General features: G+C 59.0%; 1 protein-coding gene across 1 annotated transcript in view; it reads right to left on the bottom strand.

The window, feature by feature from the left end:
• The window catches only part of ITPR3 (inositol 1,4,5-trisphosphate receptor type 3), a 41,207-nt gene extending 13,619 nt beyond the window's left edge, over positions 1–27,588 (bottom strand). The window contains 33 exon segments of the mRNA XM_086627406.1: positions 42–167; positions 483–608; positions 697–948; positions 1,323–1,523; positions 1,710–1,832; positions 1,970–2,095; positions 2,468–2,536; positions 2,744–2,908; positions 3,075–3,240; positions 3,448–3,505; positions 3,782–3,911; positions 4,062–4,258; positions 4,568–4,715; positions 4,882–5,026; positions 5,312–5,563; positions 5,648–5,830; positions 5,993–6,112; positions 6,240–6,412; positions 6,538–6,699; positions 6,932–7,073; positions 7,756–7,916; positions 8,240–8,339; positions 8,498–8,640; positions 9,202–9,252; positions 10,521–10,616; positions 10,992–11,138; positions 12,100–12,183; positions 12,362–12,460; positions 12,593–12,751; positions 12,913–12,999; positions 15,994–16,115; positions 19,880–19,950; positions 27,500–27,588. Of these exon segments, the coding sequence (XP_086483532.1) occupies positions 42–167; positions 483–608; positions 697–948; positions 1,323–1,523; positions 1,710–1,832; positions 1,970–2,095; positions 2,468–2,536; positions 2,744–2,908; positions 3,075–3,240; positions 3,448–3,505; positions 3,782–3,911; positions 4,062–4,258; positions 4,568–4,715; positions 4,882–5,026; positions 5,312–5,563; positions 5,648–5,830; positions 5,993–6,112; positions 6,240–6,412; positions 6,538–6,699; positions 6,932–7,073; positions 7,756–7,916; positions 8,240–8,339; positions 8,498–8,640; positions 9,202–9,252; positions 10,521–10,616; positions 10,992–11,138; positions 12,100–12,183; positions 12,362–12,460; positions 12,593–12,751; positions 12,913–12,999; positions 15,994–16,115; positions 19,880–19,950; positions 27,500–27,588 (4,473 nt within the window).
• Between the last annotated feature and the right edge of the window lie 224 nt (positions 27,589–27,812).

The raw sequence follows: 27,812 nt of genomic DNA, 5'->3' as shown, positions 1-27,812 counted from the left end.
TCCTACTCCAGCTACAGCTTGGCCATGCAGCACCTCGTTACCTGCAGCGAGGTGCTGTTCTCCGAGAAAGGCGAGCTGAAGAATGCGTTGATGGTGTCCAGCACTACCGTCAGCACGTACTTCTCCAGAGTGGGATCCGGCAGGCGCTTCTCTCGCTTCTTGCACATCTGGGAGGAGAAGGGAGGATGCTGATGGCACCAGAGTGAGGTAAGCACGCATCCTGGCTGAGTGCTGCTGGCATGCACTGCTGCTGGGACCTTGCTGAGGTGAGGGATGTGGCCAGTGACACAGCTCCTGGGTCTACACCAGAGAGCCCTGGCAGCTCTTCAGCCTCTAGTGTGGCAGCTGCACAAGTGCCCACAGTGCCCATGCCCCTGTCTGGTTCCCCAGGCTTCAAGAGACTCTCAATGACACCAATCTGTCCTCATCTGATACAGCAGCCATTGCTGTTGTGTCCCTCCCACCCAGCCTTCTCCACGCACCCGGGCCATGTCCAGGGTGAAGTTCTCAAAGAGTGTCCAGATGTGGTTGCTGGTGTAGATCTCCTTCATCTCCACCTCCGTGTCCACGTAGCAGTGGTTGACAAAGTTCACATAGGCCATCTTCACCTGCCGGGGAATGAGGGAAGTACAGGCACCATCAGGAGAAGGCAATCAGAGCAAAGCCACCAGCACCCTTCTTGTGGGCACCCCGTACCTCCGTGATGCAATCCTCGTGTGTCACCACCCGCACCACGTCCTCCAAGGGCAGCAGGGATGTGCACTTGATCTCCGTGTAGACGTTCTTGCCCTCGGCACAGGCAGCCAGCAGGTCCACCAGTGAGATGTGGTACATCAGCGGGCTGTTCTCCTCCACCCCATCCCTGGCCGCTGTCATCATCTCCAGGAGGGTGGACAGTGAAGCCTTGTCGTTGTAGAAAACCACCACGTCATCGCCAGCATTGGTGAGCTGCAGGGAAGGGTCAGTGGTCACCACTCTGGAGAAGGAGGATCAGAAACCTTGCAAGGCAGAAAACGGTGGCCTCTGCTCCGGGGCGACAAGAGGGAGCACCCGGTGAAGGGTGAAAGGGCCGGTGCATTTCTAGGGAAAAGCAGGCAATTGCAGTGCAATCAAAAAAATCACAGCTTGTGGGACTCCAAAATCGTTATTGACTCTTGGACCTTGCATTAAGCTCCCGGAGATATTTCCTACTCCAGGGAGAAGCCAGTATGGCCGGGAAGGCTCTTCCTCAAGGAAGAAGCCAACCGTGCACCTCCCAGGAGCCATGTCCTGCTACACCCCACGCTCACATCCCGCAGGCTGGGGGAAGAAGAGGTGCTCACCTCCGTCATGATCATGTCCTGGCACTTCTTGACGTACTTGCCCTCAGCCTTGATGATGGTGTGCAGGAAGTCGAGGTACTGCACGTGGCGGCCGTGGGTGGCCACGCAGTGGATGAAGTGCTGTGGCACCGTCTCGTTGATCTCCGAGCAGAGCTGGTAGTTGTTGAGGAAGATGTGCTGCATCGTCTCAGCTTCCAGGAGCTGCAGGACCGGGGGAGCAGAGTGAGGCCGGGGGGCTGCGAGGAACAGCCTCCCCTCCAGCCCTGCCCCCTCCTCTCCCAGGGTCTCCTCCTGGATTCTGTATCTCTTGCCCTCAGCCCCAGGAGCGGTACCGAAGTCTTCCCCTGTGCTGTCACCTGCGACCACCCCTCTGTCCCTTCTCCTTACCCCCGGGGTCAGGAACAGGTTGAGGTGTTTGTGCAGCAGCGCCTGGTTTTCCTGATTGCCAGCACAAAACTTCTGCAGGAACTGGTGGGTGAACTTCAGGATCTCCATCATCTTGGCATCACCCTGAGGAAGGACAGGGAAGAGAAATACTCAGAGCTGGGGAGGGGTGGAGAAGAGCAGCAGGATGCTGCCCCTCCTGCCCAGCATCCCCCACCCCTTGCTGTGGACACTTCAGGACCAGGCAGCTTCTGCCCACCCACCTTCTCATAAGGGATCTGCAGGAGATCCAGCATCACTTTGTGCGCATCCATGTTCTTCAGAAGGCGCTGCTGCTTCTTGCGCACTTGCTCTCCGACCCCGCACATCTTATTCAGCCGCTCCAGGATCTGGTGAGAGAAGGACCACGGCAGAGGGGAATTAAGCCTGGGAGCCCATCGGGATGGCCATTAGCACTGGGGGCTTGCTTGCAATCCAGATGTGTCCTCCAGAAACCCAGGTGCTCCCTGCATCGCTCGCAAATTTTGGCACCTGGCAGTGCCATCCAGGCAACCTTCATACCCATCACCAACCCTGTCCCCTCCGAGCCAGCCCTGGGGAGGTAGCAGGGCTCCTCCTTGCACTGAGCTGGCAGGAACGAGCCCTTGGCTTGGATTCATTTCTACTGAACCCCAGGAGAGCTTGGAACTCCCCCCCATGATTTCACCCTTTCCCTTCTTGCTGGTGCAAGAACCCTGGGGACAGGGTTCGCTCTCACTTACCCCCTTGACTATCTGATAGTTCTCGCTGCTCTTCTCTCCCGGAGCAATGACCTCTTCGTCGGCAGCATGCTGCAAGGGGACAGAAACGTTCCCACTGAACCTATCTGAAGCCTGGGGCATAACTAGACCCCTCAGGATCCCTCCTGACCCCCCTAATTCCAGGGAGAGGGGTGCACGGCCCATCAAGAGGTGCTGGTGTTGGATCGAAGCGAGCTGCACCTCTGCCTCCCGCTCCTCTCCCACCCCAGTTCCCAGGGGCTTGCTGAGGGCCCTCACCTCTTTCTTCTCCTTCTTGTTCCCCTCCACCGTGCTCTCCCCTTTGCTGCTGCCCTTCTTGTCCACCCAGAGCTCCGATTTCTCCACCATGGTGCGGAGTTTGTCCAGCTCTGACTTGATCACCTTGTAGTTCTCGACATCCTGGGCTGAGATCAGGAGCTGAACCTGCAACGGCAGTTCCCAGGGGTTTCCAGTTTGGGGCACAAACCCCAGTCCTCTCCTCTCCCAGACCTCTCTCCCAAGGAAAGGGGTTGGGACCCATCCCATGTCCTGCAATCACAGCCCAGTGTGGGCTCGGAGGTGCTCCAGAGCAGCGTCCCACCAGGATTACCTGTTTGAAGGTGTGCAAGACCTCCTGCCTCTGGCTGAAGTGCTTGAAGAGGAGCTGCAGGGAGCCGGAGATGAGCGGTGGGTAGTCGTGCATCGTCAAGTGGATCAGCACCCGCAGAAACATCCTCCCTCCCTCGTCATCCACCTCTAACATGCTGCTCGTCTTCCTGAAGCCGAGACCAAAGCGCTCGGTGTCAGCAGCACGTGGGAACGTGGGCGCACTCGGCCACCCCTCAGGGTGCCGGGGACAGCCGCGTTAGCCTTTAGAGCCTCATCTTCCTCATCACCTGCAGCTTTCAGCCTCGGCAGTATGGACAGGAGAGGAAGAGCCCTACGGTCAGGCTAACTATGCAGCGGAGGGGGCAGGGACTCACCCCACACCGAACATGGCTTCTGCGTGCTCGCCGATCCGGTCCAGGTTCATGGCTGCGGCTGAAGGGAGAGGAAAGGGAGATGATGGAAGAGGCCAACATGATCCCTGTGCATTGGCAGAAACCAACCCAGCTCCCTGGCCCCTGCTCCGAGCATCCACGACGGACACAGGGCACCTCATCCCATTTGTACAAACTCCAGTCCACCCCCACGCTCCCCACCAGCAGCAGCAGTGGGTGCAGAGCTGCTGGAGCTGTCACCTCCACTGCCTGCGTGTCCCCAGCCTGTGGGGTTTGCTGAGCTGAAGGTCTACCAGGAGCAAAGTGGAAGAGTTACTTGTGGAGTCAAAGGCTGGAGCCGTCCCGTCGGCTGCACTGTCCTGCATGGGGTAGACTTCCACAAACTCCTTCTTGAAGACAGAAAGCAGGTAGGAAATCCTGTAGTCCAGCCGCACGTTCAGGATGAACTGGCAGCAGCAAAGAAGAAAGCAAAACTGAGTGCCCTCTTCATGCCAGCTGCCTCTCTGCATCAGAAAACCATGTCTTCCCCACATCACCCCATCCCATAGGTCCCTCCCGCAGCTCCACAATGCTTCTCCCTCCCCAGCCGCTCCAACCTGCAGGATCTCCAGGATCTTCAGCTTGGTCTCCATCACCACAATGTTCTCATTCTCAACGCTCCTCCCTCTGTCCACTTGTTCCGGGGCAGACCCAGCACTGAGGGTCGGGGGGCTGAAGATGGACTGTTTCCTGCTCAGCACCATGGTGGACATCATCTGCCCAACGCCCTGGATTGACCTCCGCACGTTCTTCCCTACAGAAGCAGCCACAGTGGGCAGAGTTAATGCAGACGGAAAGGGAGGTGGCACAGGACCAATGGAAGGACCCACTTAGACTGGAAAATGCTGTAGATACTAATCAGAGAACAAGTAGGAGGAACTGGCCATTTCTCTGGCATGGCCAAGGGCTCAACACCTCCTGTGTCCCAGTGCAGACCTAGCCAAAGCTTCCATGTCAGCAAACTAGTGGCTCATTCTCTTGAAGTCAAAACTGGAAAGCACTGTGCAGACCATAGAAAACACCCTCCTGCAGGACCATGCCTGGTTACGGAGCAGGGACTCACCCGTCACCTCGTCATTATAGACTGCCTGCATCATCAGCTGGGGGTTTTGGACACAGTCGATGATGCCCAGCAGCGTCCGCGTCAGGCGCAGCAGCTCGCTGAAGCTGTAGAAGCCGAAGTAGATGAGGTTGTGGGCAAGGCTGACGACCTGGGGAAGGACAAGGCAACTCCAGACCTCGCCATGCTCGGGGCTGAGCAGGAGAAACAAACATGGGGGAGAGGGATGCCAGCGCGGTCATCCCAGTTGCAGAGGCAGTTGCAGCCAAACCGTGTTGCGTCCTGCCACGTGGGAGTGACACCGGCAGGACTCGCACCTCGAAGGTGAGCTTGTTCTTCTCCTCGTTGGCGAAGGGCACCGCCTCGCTCACCACGTTGTTGAGATAGTCCTCCACGAACTCCATGGTGCTGGCAAACTTGTTCTTCTTGTCGTCGCGCGAGGCGTTGAGGTTGGAGTCATAGCTGTGAGGGGAGGTGGTGGGGTGAGCTGAGTGGCAGCGAGTCTCCTCGCACCTAGCCTGGAAGGAGCACTGTCCAGGCAGCTGTCTGGGCCATCATGGTCAGAAGGGATGCTCAGGACTATCATGGAGCCCACTTCCATTTAAAGGCTGGGACCTGTCAAATTCATTCCACAAATGCCCCCCTCCCAGTCCTTGCTAGAGCCAGGCCAGTCCCTACACAGGACAGCATCTGCCATCCACCTCCTGCCTGTCCCTCAAAGCCGCTGCGAGCCCCAGCGTGTCTCACTCTTTGATCGTGATGGCCGTGGGGATCTCGGTCCAGAGCCGTGCAAACTTCACAGGCATCACCAGCTCCTGGGGGTCCCTGTCCACGTGCACGTGCAACATGAGGTGGCAGAAGGATGCCCGGAGATCGAAGGGCAGCATTTCATCTGCCATGCAGAGGAAGATCAGGTCCACACCCAGCTGTTGGGAGATCTCCTTGATGGCCAAGTACTGGCGATCCAGGCACATGCGGGCAAAGAGCTTCAGCTGGTACCTGCCCAGGGACAAGGGGGAGAGGGAGTGAGTACGTGCAACTCTTATGTCCTCACAGGGGGAGAAGATGCCGTGGGATCATCACCTGTAGTAGCTGAGGACGTTCTCATCGTGGGCATTGCCAGCCCGAGCCTCCTGCGCCAACTGCCGGATGCTTTTCTCATGGTGGTCATTGTTCTTGTCCGTCCAGGTGAGCCAGACCTCCTCCTCTGAGTACTCAATGCTCAGGTACTCATGGGTCTGGGACATCTCCTTCACCGGCCTCAGCCTAGGACAGAAAAGGGGTAAAACTGGAGATGCTCCCGTGGACAAGGAGCAGCTGCACCTCGAGGGGTGACAGGGGTTTTACCAGGCCACCACAGGAGTTGGTGGCAGGCAGGGCCAGGCACCAAACCCTGCTCATGGGAAACCTCTCCCCTTGCCCACTCACTCCGTTTTGATGAGGATGTCGCTGTTCTTTGGGTCCAGCACGCACTTGCAGATCAGCTCCTGCGTGACGGGGATGGCAATGTGGTTGGACACGCACAGGTCTGAGAGGTAGTCCAAAAACCTACAGAGCAGAGACAGCTCGCTGTGAAAGGAGGGTCCACAGGGGGTCTCTCCACCTCTGGTCAAGGCACATCCCACCCACCAGGCAGCACAAAGCCCTTTGGGATGGGGCCTTTCCGGACACGCACCGTGGCTCGCGGTTCTTGCGCACCAGGCTGACGAAGGTCTCCACCTCCGTCTTCGTGATGTGCTTCTCCAGCAACTTGCGGTTGTTGTGCAGCAGGGCCGTGATGGTGTCCTCGGCCAGGATGTCGTAGCCAATCTGGGACTGCATCATGCCAAACTGCTTGGCAATGTGCTCCTGGAGCGGGTAGAGAGGTGCTGAGCATGTGGGGCTGGGGGTTGGAGTCTGGCAATGCCCGCCAGGGCTTTGCAACATGTGGACATGTGGTGGGATGGGGGGTCCACCCGTCACCCTCCATGCACCTGGTTCTTGCGATAGTCCTCCTGGGAGTGTCGGAGCACACGGTAGCACAGCCGAAACATGTACTGGTAGGGAGCGTTCTTCTGGTCCGACAGCTCTTCCAGCCGCACCAAGGGCCCTTCCCCACCCTTGTCCTTGAAGGGGGCTTTCAGGATCCCAAAGATCTGCCCAAAAGCAGAGATGATAAGTGCTGTGTGCCCTTCCACATCATCACCCCCATGCATGGCTGGACACCGGCCATGTTTGCCAGGAGGGCCTGATGAACCGCTGGGGCATGAGCTGGAGACCAGCTACACCTCCTGTGTGGGGGTTTCCAGATCCCTGGACTCCAGCATGGCCCTGACATCTCCGCAGGACCTCAGCCTTGCTCGGATGCAGGGCTCCGGGGCCACTCACCTGCTTCAGGATGTTCTGCTCCCGCATCAGCTTCTGCCGCTCCCGGTTGGGCTTGGTCACCACGATGTCCAGCACATTCTGGCCATTGTTGGGGACATCGCTGACGAAAAACACCAAGTCCTCCAGCAGCTGGATCACGAACCTGCAAAGGGGCATGGTACAAGTGGGCTGGGGGGGGACTGCTCACCCACCCCACACAGCCCACCCAGACTCGGATCCCTGCAAACACGCCGGCGCGTTTTGGGAGGACCAAAGAGCCCATGTTCAGGGCTCAAAAGGCTGCCAGGGAAGCTGCTGGCCCATCCTCCTCTCCCTGCCAGAGCTTAATGGCTGCCCTGAAGCAAGGAGTTTTACAGCCCCTATGGTTCCTGTATGTGCCAGGGCAAATGCCAGGGGCCTTTGCTTACGATTCACGCCAGGGATTTTGCATTTAATTCTCTGCCCCCTTAGTCACCTTTGCGGGCTGGCAGGGCGGAAGCAGCTCGCTCTGTCCCACGGGGCATCTGTGTTTGCTCAGGAAGCACCAAGAACCCACCCACCTAAAAATAATACCGTGACTAACTCGGCCACCCCTATCGTGGGGCCATCTCTCAGCCCCTCGGATATTTTTCTAGCGGCAAAGGAGGGGCCGGAGTGGGGCTGCGGTGTTATCTGGTTTCCTTGCCAGACTCCTGGGAGAAGCAGGCGTGGATTTGGGTTGTGGGCAGGAAAGCAAGACAGAGCTGGCACCAAGACCCAGGCAGGGGCCCCATCCTGCAGCGATGCTGGAGAGCCCTTGGAGGAGCCCAGCACAGCCCCATCTCCCAGGGGAAATGACTTTTTACCTCCGGTCATTCTGGCTGAGGAAACCTTCGTTCATCTTCTCCACCACGTTGGCCAGCATTGAGCTGGCATCGTTAGCGAAGTCCAGGTCCCGGATCTCAGACACGGGCACAGAGACAATGGCGAAGGCTTCTTTGTCTTCTTTGGTGGGGCATGTGCCCAGCTGGGAAGCAACAGGGGAGCAGCATCACACAGACAGGGCAACGCCAAGCATGTCCCCACCAGTCCAGGTGAAGTCTGTGACCCAGTTCATCCCCATCAGAAGGGCCAGGGTGGGCTCTAGGTCAGAGGGGTGGGCTCTAGGTCAGCAGGGTGGGCTCTAGGTCAGCGGGGTGGGCTCTAGGCTGGCGTCCAGCCATCCTCTTGGTTCATCAGGGTCTTTTAGCCCCTGGGTAAAGCCCGGGCGCTGGGTGGGAAGGAGCATGCTAAGAGCTATCAGGGCACAGGGGACACATCCATGTATGGGAGGAGGTAGTGGGGCCATACCATGAGGCGAATGGGCCTCTCCTCATCGATGTCAATGGGCACGTTGGTGCTCTGGATCCAGGTGTTGGTGCAGAGGTGGCGCAGCCTCACATAGGAGTTCCTGCAAACGGCACAGTGTCCTGGTGAGTGACCCCTGCACGGACCCACCAGCACCCACCGCTTCCCCCGACACTCGGCAAAGCCCCCCCAAGAACAGCCACCGCGCAACTCAGCCTCCCTTCTCCATCCCAATCCCTCCATGGCAACGCGCTCGCGTACCGCGGGACGAAGGAGTCCGTCTTCTGCAGCGTGGTAGGGTCCAGCTCAAAGAGGGAGGCGATGTCGTTGCCGTGGGGCACGGCCACCAGCCGGTACTTGATCTTCTCCCCCGTGTTCCTGCGGCTGGCGCGGCCGCTGCCCCCCTGCACCGGGAAAAGCGGCTTTGAGGCCGGCGCGGAGCGGCCCCCCGCCGAGCCCAGCCTCCCGGCGCCCACGGCATCGGAGGAGACCCGCAGCGGCTTTGCTCGGAGCAGAAGCTTTCGCTCGGACGCCGGGCTGAGCCTCTCAGCGCCGAGACGCACGAGGGGCTGCGAGAGCACAAGCGTGGCGTGATGCCCCTGAGCTACGAGGCCACCCCTTCTCCGAACCTCACCAACGGCAAAAAGAAAAACCCCCTGGAAGTCCAAATCCATCATCTGCCAGCACTTCCCCATGGCCTGGGGATCCAACATGCACTGGGACCCCTCCAACAGATTTCAGCGGGGTCCGCTCGCAAGCGGGATGCTACGCTATGGCGCGGGGATGCTCGGCTGGGCAGCGGGCGGCTTTGGCACCAAGCGGGACCCAGCGGCACAGCGTGGGCACCGTCCCAGTGGTGGGCTCTGTCTCAGGGCGTTTCCCTGCTTTCAGGCAGAGGGTAAGAGACGGCGTGATTCGGGGCAGCGGCGGCAGCGTTTCTGCTAGCGAGGCTGCACACAGCTCACCGTGGGCGCTGCTTTGGGCTCAGCCACGTCTCCTTTATAACTTGGGTTTTCCTGAAAAGTTAAAGAGGGAGATGAAAGACAGCTATCAGTCCTCCCACTCGGTCCCTCCGAAACCCTGAGCACGGGGTGGGATCTCTATATTCCTGCCTTCCTCGATCACCCGGCAGAAGAGAGGGAACCTGCCCAGATGGGGCTGGAGGAGGGGACCCATACCCAGTGCACAGCGCTCCGGTCCCAAGGAGCAGGATGGGACGAGCCCCGGCAAGCGGCCCCGGGGCTCCGCGCTGTAAACCCCTCGAGGGGTTGTATGTTGTAATTTACAGCTGCAAGTTGCTGTAAACCCCTCGAGGCCCCAGGCTGAGGTCTCAACACAAGCTGGGCAGCAGCAGCCCGGGATGGGGATTGATCTCTGATCTTCTTTCCTCTGCAGAAGATGTCACCTGAGTGTCTTCGGGTTTAAAGCAGCCATTTCAGAGCCCCAGTATTTGCTGGTTTCCACCGTGCAGTGGTGGAAAAGGACCTGGGGGTTGCTTTTGGTTGTCTTCTCCAGCTAGGGAGCAGCTTTGGCACACAGATGCACCAAAACACCCCTCTCCCCTCGGTACCTCCCTGCTCCCCAGCAGTAGGGTTAACACTGTTTTTCCCTTGGTCCTGGCAGCTCATTAGTGTCACATAAACTGCATTAGCCAAGTGCAGAAACCTCTTTGTGCCTCTATCAGGAGGCCTTGAGCTGTCCTTCAATGGGAGCAAAAATATTTGGCAGATAGTGTTTCCAGGCTCAGATTTTGCCCACACCCTCCCCAGGCAAGGCCAGCCCTGGACACTGCTGTGGACCAGAGGATGAGGAGGGGCAAAACTTGATCGAGAGGAGTTAATTCATCCTGCTGCATTTATCTCCCACTTCCATCGCACCAGGAGGTTGTGCTGTACAGACACTTGGCTGGTACAGTCACTTGGCACGGAGCGAGTAACTAGAGGAAAACCCCGGCCACCCCCTCCTGCCCCCCAGGCCAGAAGAGGAGGGAGCCAGGAACAGCAATTTTGGCAAGTAAACCCCTGCACCACGGGGTGGGGGATTTCAGGAGGAAAACCTAGCCCTGCAACCAGGCAAACGACAACGCTGCTCAGAGCCCCGGTGCCAACGGCTCCTGCGAGCACGGAGGCTCAGGGCAGGATCGCTCCAGAAGCAAACTGGAGTGGGGCCAGGGGCAACCTGGGCATCGCCACTCTGTCCAAGGGCAGGTGGGTGCTGCCTTTGCAAGGGATGGTACCTGTCAAGGGCAGAGCAGGTCTCTGCACCCCTCTGCTCGCCCCCTTACCTCCGCTGCCAGGTAGTTGCCGGTGGCAAGGTGCTTGAAGCGGTACAAGCCATTCCAGTGCCCGGCTCCCCCTCGGCATGGGTCGTGGTGGACCACCTGGGAGAAGCAGAGGAGAGCTCAGCTGGTGGCACATGGGGCTGCGGGGAACAGGGACACCATTCCTGCCACCCAGCTTCTGCTGACCCCGGGCAAACACGCCAGTGGCGAGAGCCCTGTCTGATCTCAAAAGTGGCCATGAGACAACAGAGTCGGGGTGCAGAGCTTGGACGGACACCAGCACCAGCACCCATCCATCAGCAGCCATGGTTCCCAGCGCTCTCATGGAGCTCAAGCTCAATTCAGGCTGCCAGAGGTGGAAATGTCTAGAAATAACCATTGCTTCTAGCAAACCTCCCTGCCAGCAATCACACAGCAACCCCCGGAGGTACCCCAAAAGCCCCCAGACATGCGTCCCGTCCCCTCCCCACTCACCTCCACCTCCCACAGGGCGTTGGAACTGGTGGCCGAGGTGGCTGACTGCCTCAGGGTGGTGCGGAGGAAGACGTGCAGTTTGCCTTTGTACTCATCGCAGGTGAGGAATTTCTCCTGCTCAGCGTGGAAGAGCCTCACCACATCCCCCTGGATCAGGACATGGTGGTGTGACCCAGGGATGTGGCTTTCCTACAGCCAACATAGCTCCTCCTGTGACCCCCCCCACCCTGCAACGGCGATGGGATTCCTCTCCTACATGGTCCAGAGTGGAGCACAGCTCCCAGCCACGGCATGGCAGGACCGTGGGAGCCCGGGCATCACAGGGCACCACCAGCTCTTCCAGTCCAACCTACCTGAGCTGTGCTAAAACCTGCTTCTAGCAGCACAAATGCTCCTCTGAAGCCAGGGCAGGGCACGTTGCATGGGCACTGGGCACCCTGCACTCCACAATGCCATCGCTCTGTTTGCTCATGCAAGCCACCTCTCCCTGCTTCCACTCCCCAGGCTGTAAAACGGGTGCAAACCCGCTCCCGGAGTGGGCAGAGGCTCTGCTCACCAACATGTTTAAGGCATTAAGGCCCTGGGGAGGAGGATGCAGGGGATGCGGGAAGCCGGGCACAGGCACGGTGCCTGGGGACGGGGGTCTGTAAGATCCTAACGATCAATATCCAGCCAGCTGCTTCCTGGAGGACCTCGGCCCCGAACAATAGCTCTGCAGGGAAAGTTCCTTTCCCAGGCAACAGCCAGCCCTGCTGCATGGCTAAACAGCTGAAAATTGTGCTCGCAGCCAGAAGCCACTGCTGGCACCACGTGTGCCTCGTATTGTCCTCGAGAGCCAATTCAATACAATAAGGCAGAGGGTAATTTCGTGGCACCCCTGGGTACCTGCTGCCAGGCGATACTAAAATATCCAACTCTAGCTCGCTGTTAAATTCTCCAAGTGATGAATTCCAGAAATTAAGGTCCTCAAGGCAGGATCTCCTTCCGCTGCCCTTGTCACACAGCCAAACGGCTGCTCACACGTCCTGCCCTCGCAGGGGACCAGGGCCAGGTCCTCAGAGCCCACTGTGTCCCGGGTGGCTGGCGGCAGCCAAACCTCCTTCCTTACCCCTTTCAGCACTTCCTCCATGTGGTCACAGAACTGCATGAAAAGGTTGATTTTCCAGCTGGTGTTACAATTGACCGAGTTCACCTAAGGAGCAAGAAAGCAAGGTCATGATCCCTGGGACAAAGGGGAAAAAAAAAAAAGAAAAAGAAAAAGGGGAAAAAAAAAAAAGGAAGAAAAAAGGAAAAAAAAAAAAAGAAAACCAGACAAGCCCCAAAAGTCAGACCCCCGAGGGGCAGCCTGGCCCCAGCCCACCTCCCCGTACCTCCTTGCAGCCAGCGTTGTCGGCAAGCTCGTAGTTGCTGGCGTGCAGCGGCTGCCCGGCGTTGACGGGGTTCAGGATGACTTTGTCTCCCACGACTACCTGGGGAGCAAAATGGGAAACGGGGGAGCGAGGATGAGCACGGGGGCCCAGCAGGGATGGGAGCCCTGGCTAGGGGCATGCACGGCGCTTTCTGCACATCTTCATCTGGGGACTTCTTGGCCCCATGCTCACATTATCGCCATTGCTCCTCAGCTTCCAGAAGGGCTGGATGAAGAGCCAGGACCCCTCGTTGCCGGTGGCATCCAGCGTCACCCGCATGGCGTTCTTCTCAAGCAGGGCCGGCAGCCGCTTGTTCACCGTCAAGTACTTGTTGCTCTTCATGTGGAGAAGCTGGAAAAGCAGATGGTGGGGTGAGCTGGGTCCAGTCCACCGAGGTCCTCAGGCTGGTGGTACCCAGGCGTGATTTCATGAGCCCCTTCCCAGTGGCTGCCTGACCCCCTTGTGCTGCATCTGCACATCTGCCCCCAAACCCATCGGCCGAGCGCCCGTACCTGTATGACGCTACCGTATTTCACCACATCTCCATGAACTTTCTTGTTCTCCGTCTCGTTCTGCTTCTGCTCCATCTGGGCCGCATGCTGAACACCAAAAGAAGAAGAGCTGAGTGTGGTAGCAACCCCCCCTCACCCCCTCAGGCCACCTGCACCCTCCGCTATGGGGAGGACAGGACAGACTGGGATGCAGCAGCAGCATCCTTCTGACCCCAGAGGGGAGAGACCTCCAACATGGTCCTCAGCACCCAAGAGCTCAGCCCAAGACCACAGAGCAGCCCTGAGCAGCCATATGGAGTCCACAGGAGCTTTAAACCAAGGACTTCGAAATTAGGACAGGGACAAAACGGCACTGAAATTCCCCCAAAACGCAGCAGGTCGTGCGGGGCAGCACCAAAAGGGGACTGCACACGGGCCGGGGGCTGGGGCAGTGCACCCAGCTCAGCTCCGCTGCAGCAGAGCTGCAGGGTCGGGGGCTCCCAGAGCACTGAGGCTGAAGAGCAAAAGGCACTGTGCCAGCGGTGCCGTGCCCGGACACGGCTGCAGGTCCGGACCCGCCGCAGCGGATGTGGCAGGATAGGCTCCCGCCGGCCAAGATGCCCCAAGAGCAGATTGCTCAGCACCGCTCACAGCCCCTCGCTCCAAAACCACAGACATTTTCCGTGCAGTGGCTCTGGCAGTTGGAGTGATGTCAACGTATGCGGAGCAAGGCAGGAACTTGTTCCCACAGTGGATCCGTCTGGGAATGGTGAGGGTGCGTCACCGGCCCCGGTGCCAGCACGGGCACAGCCTGGGCAGTGCCAGCCCAGCGCTCCCCCGCAACTGGGAAATGGCAGCAAGGGATGGAGCCAGGAGAGCATCCTCCCTTCCTGATCCTGCTTTCGCCCCCTTTCACTTAAGGGCAGAAAGAGTTGGGAAACACAGCTGGAATCGCAGCTCCGCACCAGGACGGGGGCAGGTGGTTCTAGAGTGCCTGAGCAGGCGACACCGGGGCTTTGACTGCGCCAAACCCTTCGCTCTTTTGGAAGTTGCCACCACTTCAGCAAGCCCTCCGTCCCCACGCAGCCCCAGGTGCCACTGGGGGCCGTGAGCCCCGTGGTGGTGGCTGCTGCCATGGGGAAAACAAGCCTGCTGCCAAAAAATCCTGCGCTGATGCAGAGCTGGGAGTTTAACAACAACCCCATGGAGCAACACGGCGCCGGCGAGAGATCCAGCACCGCGGCGTGTCCTAAATCTGTGTCCAGATCTGAGCTCCTCCCTTGCCAAAAGCCAGCAGAGCTGGGAGGAGGAACCATCTGCCCCGAGCATGCAAATCCACAGAGGCCAGTGTTCCCAGTCTGTCCCTTGGATGGGACGGGGTCTGTCCCCAAACCACGGTGGGATGGGGTATCAGGGATGCGCACTGGGGTGAGCAGCCCCCGAGGGTGCAGGGAGGATGGAGAAACAGCAGCAGAACAGAGTGGGAGGAAAACCTCCACAGCATGTCTTCACTGTGGGAGATGCCGACAAATCCCAGCCTGGAGTCCAGCACCCCGCTGGGACGGCCAGGGGCTTTGCGGCAGCACGGGCAGCGCCGTGCGGAGCTCCCTCCCTCCCTCCCTGGCCGTCCCCAGCGCTCAGCTCCGGATGCGCCGGAGCGTTTGCCAAAAGGGCAACACCGGGAGCAGCGGAAAGGAGCAAGGAAATGACAGAATCTCTTTAAGACAAATCTTAACCAAGGTGCAATCAATCAGGCTCAGAAATGAGCCCCTCTGTCCAGCCGTGGCCAGTACAGCTGTCGACATCCTAAGTTATCGTCTAACTGGAGCTGGAAAATAGTGTTTCTTTACACAGTGACCGGGTACGACTGGACACAGCAGGAGGCACCGACCTTGTCCCAGCATCTCCCAATCAAGCCAGGACTCCCCGTCTGGACACTGCATCGGACCTCACTCCCCAAAGGCAAAACCGGGGGGACCTGTGGGGCTGGGGCTGGGGCTGGGCTTGAAGCCTGATGAGATGATTTAATGAATCTCTCCTGAGCTTCGGTTTTATGAATCATCCTCGGGGCCCTGCCAACTGTCTGAGCCGATTATGCAATGTTTGACATGGGCCTTTTCCAAACCTCGTGGAAGTCAACAGGAGCCTTTCTCTTCCACAGCCCTTTGGAGCAGGTCTGGGCCATGGCGGCTCCCTCCTCCATGCCAGGCACCCCTGGGTGCTGTGTGGGGTACGGGGCTGTGCTCGCAGAGCACCTCTCCCTGCTCTGCTCTGTGCTCCTCTGCACAAGGAGCATCAGAAGGGCTGAGACAGCAAAGGCTGGGCATGGTGGTGAGGGTGGAAGGGCAATCGGACATCACCTCTCATCCCCAGGGCAGTGCCTCCCCTCCCCACCACCTGAGTCCCCTGGATCCTTCTCTGCAGGTGCTCCCTGGGACATCTCCCTTGCGCTGGGAGATCACTCGTGGCTCCTTGGTCGCTGCAGTATTTACCCTGCACTGTCACAGCAGGGACCGTGCCTGGCCGCGCTGCGTTGCCCGGGGCTCCCCGCTGTGCCGAAGCCACACGTGCAGCCACGAAGGCGCCGTCAGGAGCCTGGGGCAGGATCCAAGGTTCAATTGCCTCTCACATCCGAGGCCAGGTAAGAGCGTCTCGTAAGAAACTGGGGAAACCAGGGCGTAGCACACATCCCTGGGGCCAGTCCCTCCAGGAACTGCCACCTTGTCCTGCAGGTGCCCACATAAAGGACCCTACAGAGCTCCTGCCTGAACCCCTTTATTAGACACCGTATGCTGTGATTAATTAAGAGCTGACAGCTACAGGAGCCGCTCCTCTAGAGAAGATGGCTTGTGGCTAATGGTCCCTGGTGAAGGGAGGGCGGTGGGACAGGAGACAACAGAGCTGAGCAGAGGGACACCCTGAGGACAGCAAAACCCAGGGCACGTCCTGGCCTCCCATGCAGGCTGTTTTCCGGGAAGCAAAATGTAACAGGATTTGCATGGTGAGAGGTTTGGGTGTCATCACTCAACCAACCCACAGGGACTGTCCAATTGGGAGGACGGTCCCTTGTGTCCCCTCCCTGCCCCAGGGAACCCCACTCACCTGGAGTTTCTGCAGCAGCACCACGTCCGCGATCTTCTCCTTGTCCTGCTTGGTTTGCTTGGCCTTCCAGTACTGCTTCTGGGCAGAGTAGCGGTTCATGGGACACACTTTGAAGAGGCAATCTGGGAGGAGAGGAAGGTGAGCATGAGGCTGCAGCCGCCACGTGGCCACCAGTGTCCTCAGTGGGGCCGATGTCACTGGGAGAAGGTCCTCCTAACCCACAACAACCCCATCCGCTGCTGGGGGTCCAAGGGAGACGTAGCTGGGACTGGCGGAGGGTCACGTCACCTTGTATTAGCTGGTGGATTAGTTTCAAATCAGGGTGAAAAAATAAAAATGGAGTCCGGGAGTGACTCCACTTCTTGGATCACGATCGAAGTGTTCCTGTTGGAAACGGCCGTGCGATTCGGGAAGGAAAACTTCAGGGGGAGAAAATGTACTGACGGAGGCCAGCTGTACCAAAGGAGGAGAGGATCCTGCCGGGAGGGAGGGAGGCTGGCAGGACACGAGCGGACATCTCCCCATCTCCCGTGTTACTCTGCCCATGGGACGGCCGGAGCCAGCGGCACCGCCGGGTGCTGCCGCGCCATCGCGGCACCCCAGTTCTGCACAGACACTGCTGTTCTCCCGTCACGGCACGCAGGGAACCTCAATCACCAGTGCTGGAACCTACGAGCCACCGCTCCTAAAATATGTCAACAGCTGCACTTCAAGTCCTAAAAGCAACATTTTGGGGACCTGAAGGGCACAGGTTTGCATCCCAGCTCCTCCAAACATGTGCAGCGTATCTGTCCTCTGCAGATTGCCCCAATTTGCCTGGTTTCCGGGATGGGGAGGTGGAAAGTGCAGACACCCAGGTCCAGGCTTTGGGAAGCGAAGCACAGAGCAGATGTCTGCCGATGAGGAGGCACTTACATCTCCCAGAGCCTCGCTCAGGGCTGGAAGCCACACGGGGCGAGGGCAGGAAGGGCTCTGCAGCCCAGATCACCCTAATTACCCCTGAAATAGCAGCCCAGGAATTTCAGACACAAAAAGGAAAAAAAAAAAAAAAAATCACTTCCATCTCTGGCCCCAGTCCCGAGTCGCTGGCAAGCACGTATTTATTTACCTGGGAGTGACGAACAAACAAGCGCAGAGCACAGTTCTCACCGGCTCGGGCTGCTGGGGAGAGGCCAAGTTTCACATTTCGTTTTACAGGTCTGTTTGCCAATGGCACATCCCATGCCAAGGAGGCCGTGACGCCGGGCTTTTCATCCCGGCCGGAGCGTAGCTGCTGCAATGCCTGGCTGCCTTCTCCCACTGCCTCTGAGCAGGGCTACAGAAACACCTGGGCCACCTGCAGCACCTCGACTCGTTTTCATTAAATTGCTAATTGGGCTGCAAAAGGACCTGGGAGAAAGTAGAAACTGGGGAGGGGGAGTTAAAAAACCCAAGGTAGCTATTAAGAGAGAGGTGCAAATCAAACCCCTGGCTCCAAGCACGCCCTGCCCGGAGGGGCTGCCCAACATCCCCATCTCAATACTAAGCCTTGTTTTGCAAGGAGGGAAACTGAGGCACGGAGTCGTTTGTGCACAGAAAGGCTTGGGTTGGAAGAGGGAGATTTTGGCACCCAGGACTAAGCACCGATAATCCTTTGCAAGACGGATGGTGGGTGGAAAAGAGAGAAGTCGAGGAAAGTTCCCAGGTCAGCACTGCCCGGCGAGAACAACCCAGCAGAGCGATGCTCAGCCGAGCTGCCACGACCCAGCACGGCCACGGAGGCAAAAACCTCCAGCAAACCCACAGCGGGGGACACGCAGCGTTTTGGGCAGCGGCACGGCTGGGGTCTGGCTGCCCACTCGCCTGGCAGCCACCGTGGCGCCTGCTCAGCGCAGGATTGAAGCACTTCTGCTGCTTTTTTCCTGACGTGCCTGAACACAGGGCTGGGAAAAGCCTCGAGGGGGGAAGAAACCACCAAAAAAAGCAAATAACCGTGCGGTGCCAGGCGTCTCCCGCAGCGCCGAGCCCCGGTGCGACGCAGGCGGCCGAGCCGGGCATCCCTCGCCGCAGGGACAGGCTCCTGGCTAGGGTTTGGCATCTCCAAAAAACCATTTCGACCTGACTCCGGGAGAAGGGTCTTGTTTCCCCACCGGGAAACGGAGCCGGGTCTCGGCGCGAGCCTCACCGCAGCGCAGGATGGGGCCGGGTCCGGCCACAGGATACGGGATTTCAGCACATGAAAATCCTCTTAAGCAGGGAAACAGCAGCAGGGAAACAGCAGCAGCCCGTTGTTTGTACCTCCCTCGCGGTGATAGCTATCGAGAAGGCAGAGCACAACTTTTCCGGCCATTAAAACAAGCTCCTGGATATCCTGATAGGGTTTGCATGGAGCAGGGTTGAGTCCAGCCCAGACCTTCGCCTGGAAAAGAGATTCAACGCCCGCCCGTGTCCGGGCAGGGAGATGGTGTGGCTGCTGGGACAAGGCTCACACCAGCTGCCCCACAGCTGCTTCCAGCTCTTCTCATCCAGCCCCAGGTGAAAGTTCACCGATGTCTGGGAGCGGGATGGCTCCCAGGGCTGCGGGACCCTGGGGAGATGTTGGATGGCTCGTTAATTAGTCCCAGGTACAAATTAGTGGCAATGACTGCTGTGGAGACACAGGTCACTGCTCCAGTGGGAACCAAATGGGGAAGGGTGCGCGCATGGTGCTCTGCTGGGGGATGTTACAGCCACCCTGAGAAAGAGGTGGAGGCACAAAGCGAAGTGGGGGAACCAATACTGGAAAAGATTTTTTTTAAGAGGAGGCCTGAAATGACAGTAGCTGCGATGAAAGGAACAGCTGCCCTAAACCAATCCCCAAATCCAACACCACAAGCACTGGTTTTGGGGAATTCCACAGCTCTGTGTACACTCCCCAGCTATATGCTCCGTGCTCCGGGCACTCAAACCCAACCGGGATGCTCTTTGGGATACAGCCCTTCCCCTGCAGCGTGCCGAGCACACGGGGCAGCCAGGCACACCACCAGCGTTTCCCAGGAATGTGCAGCGTGGGGCAGAGACATGATGCCCCGTTTGCTCCCCAGAGAGCCCAAAGGTTGAGGGCACCTCACTGGGCAGCCCCAGGGTAGGAGGCACGAGCTGCCTTTCCCAGCGTGCTGTCTTGGCTTCTCCAGACCATTTCCCCAGGCCAGTAGCTGCCTCGGCTTCCACTGACTCAGCCCCTTTTCCACCTGCACCTGGCAGTGGTTGCCTGCTCCTGCCCAGGGCTGCCCCTCTCCCAAATGGGAAATAACGAGGGTGGCCCCGAGTAACAGAGGAGACAATATGGTCCAAAACACGACAGCCAAGGACAGATCAGGACTTACCATCTCCCTCTCAGCCCTGCCTGCCTCGTAAATGGGCGGCTTAATCCCCCAGTTTGCTCTGAGGTGCAGCCAAGCACAGCAGATGTAATTAGTGCCAAGTGCTAATGGGTTCACCTGGAAATAGTTTGCAACTGCCCCTCTGTCTGTCCCCTCCTGGCCCTGGCTCCTGGTGGGTAGACACCCGGCTGCCAGCATCCCTAGGGATGCGTTTTGGGATGGTCAGCCTTTTGCAGAGGATGGTTCCCAGCCACCCCTGCTCCTTAGGGCTGGGCTAAGGGGTCCCAAGGGCCATCTCACCATGGAGGCAATTCCAATAAATGCATAAACGCCCTTGGAGGCAAACAGAGGAGGGCAGGTGGTCTGGCCAAGCCACAGCAACAAGGCTACGGAGGCTGTCCCAAGAACCCTCCTGGCTCCTCTGCAAAGGACAAGCAGCACATCCGAGCCCAGGCGAGCTGGGATGCCTGGCACCCTGATTCCAGCATCGTCCCCGAGGCTGCTCATGGCAATGCTGGAGCTGCTCAGCCCGGCCCCAGTCTCACCTCGAAATTTCTTGGGTGGGTTGTCCAGGTCACCGGCGGCCGGTTCCACCACGCACCGATCATCCACCAGCCTGCGCGGGGACAAAAAGCAGGAGGAGGGTGTCAGCAACAACGAGACGACAGCGGGGCCCGAGCGAGCGGAGCAGCTTCGCCACAAACCACAGCGCTGCACCACCGTCACCTGCCCCAAAGCGACAACATCGGAAGCTGCGACTCCTGTTTCCCACCCGTTTGCGCTCTACAAATAATTAGCACGACAACATTTGGCTCCCGGAGCGAGCAGCTGCTCTCGGGCGCTTGCTCCAAACTCGTCGCCCCGCGTTCACCACCGCTCGCCATTTCTTTCCCGTGTGTTTTTCATCCCAGTTCCTCAGGGCAAACAGCATCAGATAGAAATCAGCAGCAAAACATGATGCTTCGATGCTTCGTGCCAGCCGCGCTCCCGGGGCCTTTGCTCCGTGACCCGTGTGGGAGGCTCTGACGCCCGTGTCCTGCTGGAGCAAATCCTGCCTTGCCCAGCTCCCACCTGAGCCGGATCCATTCCCCAGCACGGTGCACTGCCTGTGGTGTTATTTCACTATTAATCCAGCAAAAAACCGTAATGAGTTCAACTTTCATTCAATGGTTTCCCTTCTCCAGCTGGGAGCTCACCCTGCCAGGACATGGAGGGTGTAGCTGCCATGGTCGGAGGTGGCAGGGGCCCCCCAAAACCAGTTATTAATTATTATCTGATCAGAGGTGCTGGCTCTGCCCATCAGATGCAAAGGGCTTTGTGTCTCCTCCCTACCCACCTCCTTGTTTTCCCAACATTGGGAAAGCCCTGCGGGCTTAGCCTCGGGTGCCGAGGATGGATTTTGGGATAGACGGGGATTTTGGGATAGACAGGCTGTTACTTTTCAAAGTTATCGAGAACAGTGACGTATAACCCAGCATGAGATTCTGCTCAGCCCCCAAAGCGCGGCAGGACGAGCATGGCCCGAGGGGCTCACGGCGCCGCAGCCACCCGGAGCGCGTCTGCACCGGCCCCGCGAGGCTTTCAAGGCAACCGGGTGCTCCAGCGAGACAGGCTGCACCCGCTCGCCTGCTTTCTCCCAGTCCCTGGGAAGCGATGCAGCCAGAGAAATCACGCTCCTGCCTCGGGCGAGGAAGTGAGAAGCGTGTCCCCACCTGTGGAGGCTGGATTCAGGCAGCCGCTGAGCGTGCCAGCGGATGCAGGAATGCACCCACGCCGCCATCCCAGGGCGGGAGCATCCGTGGCGGGGACAGCTCTGTCCCTGGGACAGGAGGGAAGAAGCCTGGAGAAACAGGGCACACGTAGGTGGCACGGCAGCGAGGGGCACAGCGGGGCCCGTGCTGCCCCCTCCACTCCCCGAGGGTCCCTCGACCCCCTCAATGACCCAAACAGCCAAAACGTGGCTGGAGATGGACACGCTGCGCTGCAAAGGGTTGGCCAAAGAGCCAGATATCCCGTTTGCAGATCCAGCCTCCTTCCCTCAGCCCGAACACTCTCCAGAGGAGGGGAAAATTCCTTTCAATATCTCGGCAGAGAGGAATTTGGCCTCCACGCTGATGGATTGGGACCCCGGGGACCCCGGCGCTGCTGTGTCCTTGGCCGGGAGGCGTGGGCTGGCAGGGTGCTCTGAGCACCCAGCTTTGCTCTCTTTAAAGCTCCTCATTAGATTTCAAATAAAGAGAGAAAAGCAATTTCTCTAACACTTTTAGTGGCAGCAGAAGCTTAAAAACAATTAGCAAGATCTAGAAGACTGTAAAAAAACAAACCCAAGTGCACGGTGAGTTGTTTGCTGGACAGGGCTGCCTCGGCTCTGCAAACACTCACGGTCAGCAGCACAGGGGGTTCGGGGCTCCTGACCAGGGGGTGCCCAAAAATAAGGCTTTTTCCACGGGCCATGACAGCAGGGAAGGAGTTGGTCATGTTCCCAAACTCCTGTGGGACACGGAGCCTCGGGAGGGCAGGGAAAGAGGTAAAGAGGAGAAAAACCAGAGCAGAGCAGGAGTGGCTGAGGGCATGTGCAAAGCCTCAGCCCAGCCCTGATGGCACTTGTAGGTGGTTTTGGTCTCTATTACTATAATTTTGATGGGGCACAGGGAAGAACAAGCACTTTTGATGTGTCTGGGAGTGAAGATCACCGAGGGCTGCCACTGGCCAGGCTCACGGAGCAAAGCACCAACCGTCGGCACGTGCCCAGCTCCCACCAGCACCTACAAAAGCAGAGGGCCTAATTCATCTGGGCACTTGCAAAATTACAAACCCTCCATCATCATGGCGAGGGGTCTCCGAGGAAGCGCCTGACCCGCGTGGCCCATTTTCAGTGCCCAAGTAAACAGCGCAGGAGCCTCCCACCCGCAGCAGCTCTGCCTACAGCAACTCGCCTGCCGCTTCCCCGTGCCCAGCATCACCGCTCCACCACGCAGGATTAGAGATAGTGACCTGCCAGGCTGGAAGTCTTAATTAGTTAATGATCTCAAGGCAGTTTCAGCATCTTTAATCCCAGGATTACACGCTCTGCAGGAATGCAAAGTGTTATTTGTATTAAACTGATACTCCAGACTGACATTCTTCGGTTAAAAATTGCTGAAAATAAAAGGATTCTGACAGGATGGACATGAGTCACCTGGGCGACTGCTGGGGCCAGGATGAGCTTCCACTAATAACCCGCATTAGCACAGCGGGACGGGGCGAGCGGAGCTCCCTCTGCTATTAGAGCAGCAGGGACACGCGGGCACTCGCTGGGCACGCGGAGGGCAGCTTGCGTTATTCCTCAGGTGTTAATGAGAAAATGGGCCGTTGGTGTCCGAGCACCTGGAGGAAGACCCCAGGGGAAGCCGCAGGCTGGATGCACTGAATGAAAACTTCACGCTTTGCCTTTTCAAATTACCCCCAGGGAGCACGAGGGGCCGCATCCTGCCCGCAGCCCAGCAAAGCGCGGGCGAGCAGCTGGTTAGCTTTAAGCCCTGCAAGTCATCGCAGTGGTTCCAGTGGGGCTTTCTGCATATTTTAAAATATTTGAGCGCAAAGTGATTCCCTGGCCCGGGGCCAGCGCGCTTGGCCTCGCGCGAGGCAGAGCCTTTGCCGGAGGTCAGGGGAAAAGCAGCTCGTCCAGCGCTGCAATCCGCAGCGGTCGGACACCCCGAGCCTCCCCAGGGACGGCAGCCAGCTGGGGCTGACGTGGAGGTGCTGCTCCTGCCCCACAAACCTGGGCTGGGGAAGAGCAGAGAGTCTTCCCCAGACATGGTGCACCCAGTGTCGGGGGGAGCTCTGGTACACCGTGGTCCGGGGGTGCACGGGAAAGGGGTGCTCTGGGAGAAGGAGAGCCTCAAGGCAGGATGGAGCACCCCACTACAAAGCCCATCAACCCCCGGCGGTGAGGAAGAGGAGGAAGAGGAGAGCTGGCTGTTGGGCATGGGACCAGGTGAGCCCCTCTGGCTCGGGGTGCAGGATGGGCACAGAGCCCACAGGGAGGAGTAAAAATAAAGCGAGCAAACGCAGGGCAGCCAAAAAAACGCAGCTTTTCCCCCCGCTGCCCCAGCGCCGGGAGGAGGAAGCCGCTCTTGGCCTCGTGTGCTTCTCTCCCCGCAGAGACGAGTTCGTCCTGACCCGGCGGAGCCGGAGTTACCCTTTAACCAGCTGCGTTTCCCCGAGCTGCTCCACCCTGCAAATCCACCTGCGATCACAATTACAGCTATCCAGGCTGCTGTTTCACCTTAAACAGCCAACTGCCCTTCAGGGGGGTTTGCCACTGGCCCTTCCTCTCTGCTAGCCCGCAGCGGTGGTCCCCGAGCCCCCGGCAGGTCCTGGGACCCCCCCAAGGATGGGGCAGCACATCCCCCCGGCAAGCACAGGCACCTGCACTGCATTTCTTCTCATCTCTGGCTCATCAGGGACACAAGACAAGATGGGGACGCTCATACCAGCAGCATCTCCCAGGGCTCACCATCGCCCCGTCCATCACGCTGGAGCAGGAACCAAATCAAGGTCTCCCTTCCCTGCTTGGCCACTAGTTTGCTTTGCCTGCACGATCCCCACCGGGCACCCCGCGTCGCCAGCTGTTCCTCCATCCCATTCCCAAAAGTTCCCTCTCCCAAGCACAGATCTCCCAGCAGTTACCAGCGACAGTCCCAAAGCAGCTGCACGTACAAGCTCCCCGCAACACGGTGCCATGCCCCAGTGAAGCTGCTGCTCAGCACCAACTCCAACCCCTGACCCACGCGGCTGCTTTTGTCCCAAACTATTTCAAGCTGCTATTTCCTCGGACATCTCTAATTTGCAGCAGTGAAGCTACAGCAGCAAAATCGGGGAGCCCCGCAGAGCCCTTCCCCACCTCCCGGCCGGGAATAGCCTCGAGTCGAGCCAAGAGTGACGACCAGCCCACCCTTGGGTCTCTGCAACTCACAAACTCCTCCTGGGCACCTTCCCATGTCCCCAAAACCACTTCCAACAACTCCAATACACCCATCCCGTCCCCCCCAGGAACCACGCTGATCCCAGGGCGCTGAGCAGCGCGGCTGCCCCCAGCCTGCTTCCCCCCCGGGGCTCCGCAGCCATCAGCTCTCGCCCTGTCTTCCCAGGGGGCTTCTTAGGGAACCTCTTCCTTTTGGGCTGTCTTCAGCATTTTAGCTAGTTTGGGGATTTTTGGCTCAGTGTTCCCCCAGTGAGCCCAGCACTGGAGCGCACAGGAGCGCTCCCCACCCTTCGGCGGGATGTTTTTCCTTCTTAAGAGCAAACACCCACTGCAGAGAGGGTGTGCAGGAGGAAGAGTTTGTGCCCAGGGGAGGAAGGCTTTGGGGGCCTTTGGGGGACTGGGTGTGGAGAAGGCTCAGCTGGGGGCTGCAGGGCTCCCCCCACCTCCGCCACCAACCCGCTCCGTCATCCTCAGCAAGTTCTCTGTGCAAAAGGAGGAAAGCACTTTAAAAAATAAAATAAAATAAAATAAAATAAAATAAAATAAAATAAAATAAATAAAATAAAATAAAATAACTTAGTGTTAATAAGGGGCATGATTCTGCTTCCTTGACTCTTTTCAAGGCATCCCACCGACCGTCAGACACCTGTCTGATGAGGGAAGTCCGGTGCTGTGCAAGTGGCCGGTCCAGCCCCCAGGTACCCCCATGGGCTCAAGGGAACGCTGCTGCTTCCATGGCAGAGCTGCCAGGAGCCTGGCGAGCTCCTGCAAACGCATTTTGCAAACGCGGTTGCTGAAGGAGCTCGGTGCAAGCAGCGCCAAACTCTGTGCCCCGGGCCAGCGGTGCATCCCCAGCACAGACAGAGCTCCGTGCATCCCTCAGCACCACCTGGAAGCACCACCCGATCAGTATTTGGGTCACTTTCCCACCCGCATCAGCCAGGACACCCCAGAGACCCCAGCAGCGCTCCCGGGAGGAGCTCACTGCCCTGCCAGGACGCTGGTACAGGGATGTCACAGCACCGGGACATTGGAGTACATCCCTTAACACGACACTTGTGACCAGCACCTGGAGACACTCCGTATCATCCCATATAAACAGAGGATCCCACTGCAGACCCTCAGCGATCCCACAGCCAAAACCTGCCTTCCACAAGGATGGATGGATGGATGGATGGATGGAGGGAGCGCTTCCGGCAGGGTGCTCCGCCGGGGCAGCGGGCACCCAGGGTGAGGCTGGCAGAGCTATTTACCTTGCAAATGAGCTAAATAAGGTCCCAAGCTGTGGCGGGACAGCTAGGGAGAAGCATTCTGGGTGAGTCACCAGTCCCTTATCGAAGGAGTGATTTAAGGTGTGGTTGGGTCTCCCAGTGTCTCGGTCTCGTGTCTCCGTCTTGGGACACAAGGGAAAACAATTTCAGAAGGCGGGAAACAACTCGGAGAAAGCCAAACCCCGGGAAAGTGGGGCCACCCAGCAAAAGCCACGCTGGGGCCTGAGACAAGAGGATCTCCAAGCAAGCCTCGCTTTTTGGATGCTTGTAAGTCTAGAGAAGCACCTGGCAAAAAAGGAGACCTGGAGGCCAGAGCTGCAAAGGCGTCAGAGCTCCAAAGAGTCTGAGTACCTCATAATTCAGCTCCCAATGGGCTACTGGGATGTGCTGCGTGGGCTAAGAAGCAGTGTTGGGTCCCAGCAGAGCCTCCTCCAGACCCCGTTTCACAGACAGGCTGGAGCAGGGCTCAGCGCTGAGCTGCCGAGGCTGCAGCCCCTGCCTTGGCACAGCTCTGGCACTGGGAGAGGGGACCCCTACAAGGAGATGTCTCCAAAACTGACCATTGGGATGTCCTCTCACCCAGCCAGGGAGGGCTGGGTACAGACGTGCTGCATCCTGCACGTGCAGGACCTTCTGCCCAACGCCGTATGGTTGCACGCACAGGGATTTTGTGCCCAGGTCTGCATCCAGCAGCCCATTTCTGGGCAGCATCCCACAGCCTGTTGGAGCAAGGCTTCGGTGGGCATTAACCCAGCGGCTGCGCGTGCCCAGCGGTGGGTGCACGAACACGTGTAGGCGAAGGTATGTACGTCTCCGGTTATACACAGGCATGTGGGAGCAAGTGCATTCATCACAGATTATAGAGCCGGGCAGCTCCTGCCCCAGGAATCCCATCCAAGTCAGCATTCCTGGCTGAGCTCAGCCTCTCCTACACGCAGCGTGGGGCAGGAGCGCTGGCACAGACCCACGTCCACCCGCTTGGGGCTGCAGGCAAGGTTTGGGTCCCAGCTTTGGGATAAGGAAAAAAAAACCACCCATGCCCAGGGGCATCCAACAGCCTCAGGAGAGCCCTCACCACAGCGGGGACACAGGACACATCGCGGGGCAAATACTCCCAGTGGGATCGAGCAGCCAGCGGATGGAGAATGGCATCTCTAAAGGCCTTGGCCTGGCTCTGCCCAGGTGGCCATTGGCTTGCATGGAAACAGTGGAGACAAGGGACAGGCCCCGAGCTCTCCGTTTGTCCCCTGAGGTCGGGCTGCCCAGTTCCCCCCGCCATGGCCAGGGGGCTGCAAAGAGACGGCTCAGCCTGGACCTGGCAGTCCCCTGGTCCTCCCAGCCCTGAGCAGCACTTGGTGGCCATGGGCATCCATATTTTGGTGACCCTGTGGTGATTCCCACTGACCACCGAGTGTGTGGGACCCCGAGGGGGGACAGCAAGAGCCATGGCTGCCTGTCCCAGGGGACAGCAGCCTCCAGCCACACCAGACAGGGCTGGAAACACTTAATCAATCCGTACCCCAGGAGGAATCCCAGCCGCCCGGGCCATCCCGCTCAACCACACGCACACAACCCCTTCCCAATCCCATCAACCGCTGTTGCTGCCCAAGTCCATTTTGTCTCCCCCAGTCCCTAATGGGGGGTAAACAGTTTCTGGCCACGGCTGCCGGAGAGGGTGGGTGGGCTGCAGGGACCCTCCAGGGCCACATCCTCCCCCCAGCAGCGACCGGAGCTGGAGGAGAGCCCGGAGGTTCAGCTCCTGCCCTCCCAGCACCTGCACCCATCCTTGCTGCAGCACCCGCACTTTTCCAGCCTCTCTTCCCACCAGCCCCGAGCTCGGCACCACTTTCCCTTCCCGTCCCGTCCCTGGCCGCCCGCCCCCCGGGACCGGGCTCACCGGCCGGCAGCCACGGGAGGGTCCTACTCACCCCAAAGTGCTGATGAAGCCATTGACGGAGCCCTCGGCGTACAGGGACACGATGTCCCCGATGTGCAGGAAACTTGACATCTCATTCATGGTTGCCCTCGCCCCGGCGCAGCCGTTTCTTCCCGAAATCACCTTCCCGTGCCGAAATCCACCATGGGGCGAGCGGAGCTTTACGGGGCCGGGGGGAACCCCTGTTCCCGGGAAGGTTGGGGCGGGGGGGCGGTTATCCCAGCCCGGCTCTCGCTGGCTCCCTGCGAGCAGCAAAGGGGAGCGAGACGGCAGCGAGAGCCCCACGCACAACTTCTACATGTGGC

Source organism: Tauraco erythrolophus, chromosome 27, assembly GCF_009769465.1.
Source record: "Tauraco erythrolophus isolate bTauEry1 chromosome 27, bTauEry1.pri, whole genome shotgun sequence".
Taxonomy (NCBI): Eukaryota; Metazoa; Chordata; class Aves; order Musophagiformes; family Musophagidae; genus Tauraco; species Tauraco erythrolophus.
The sequence above is the reverse complement of the archived record's forward strand: the minus strand, read 5'-3'. Positions and strand labels throughout refer to the sequence as shown.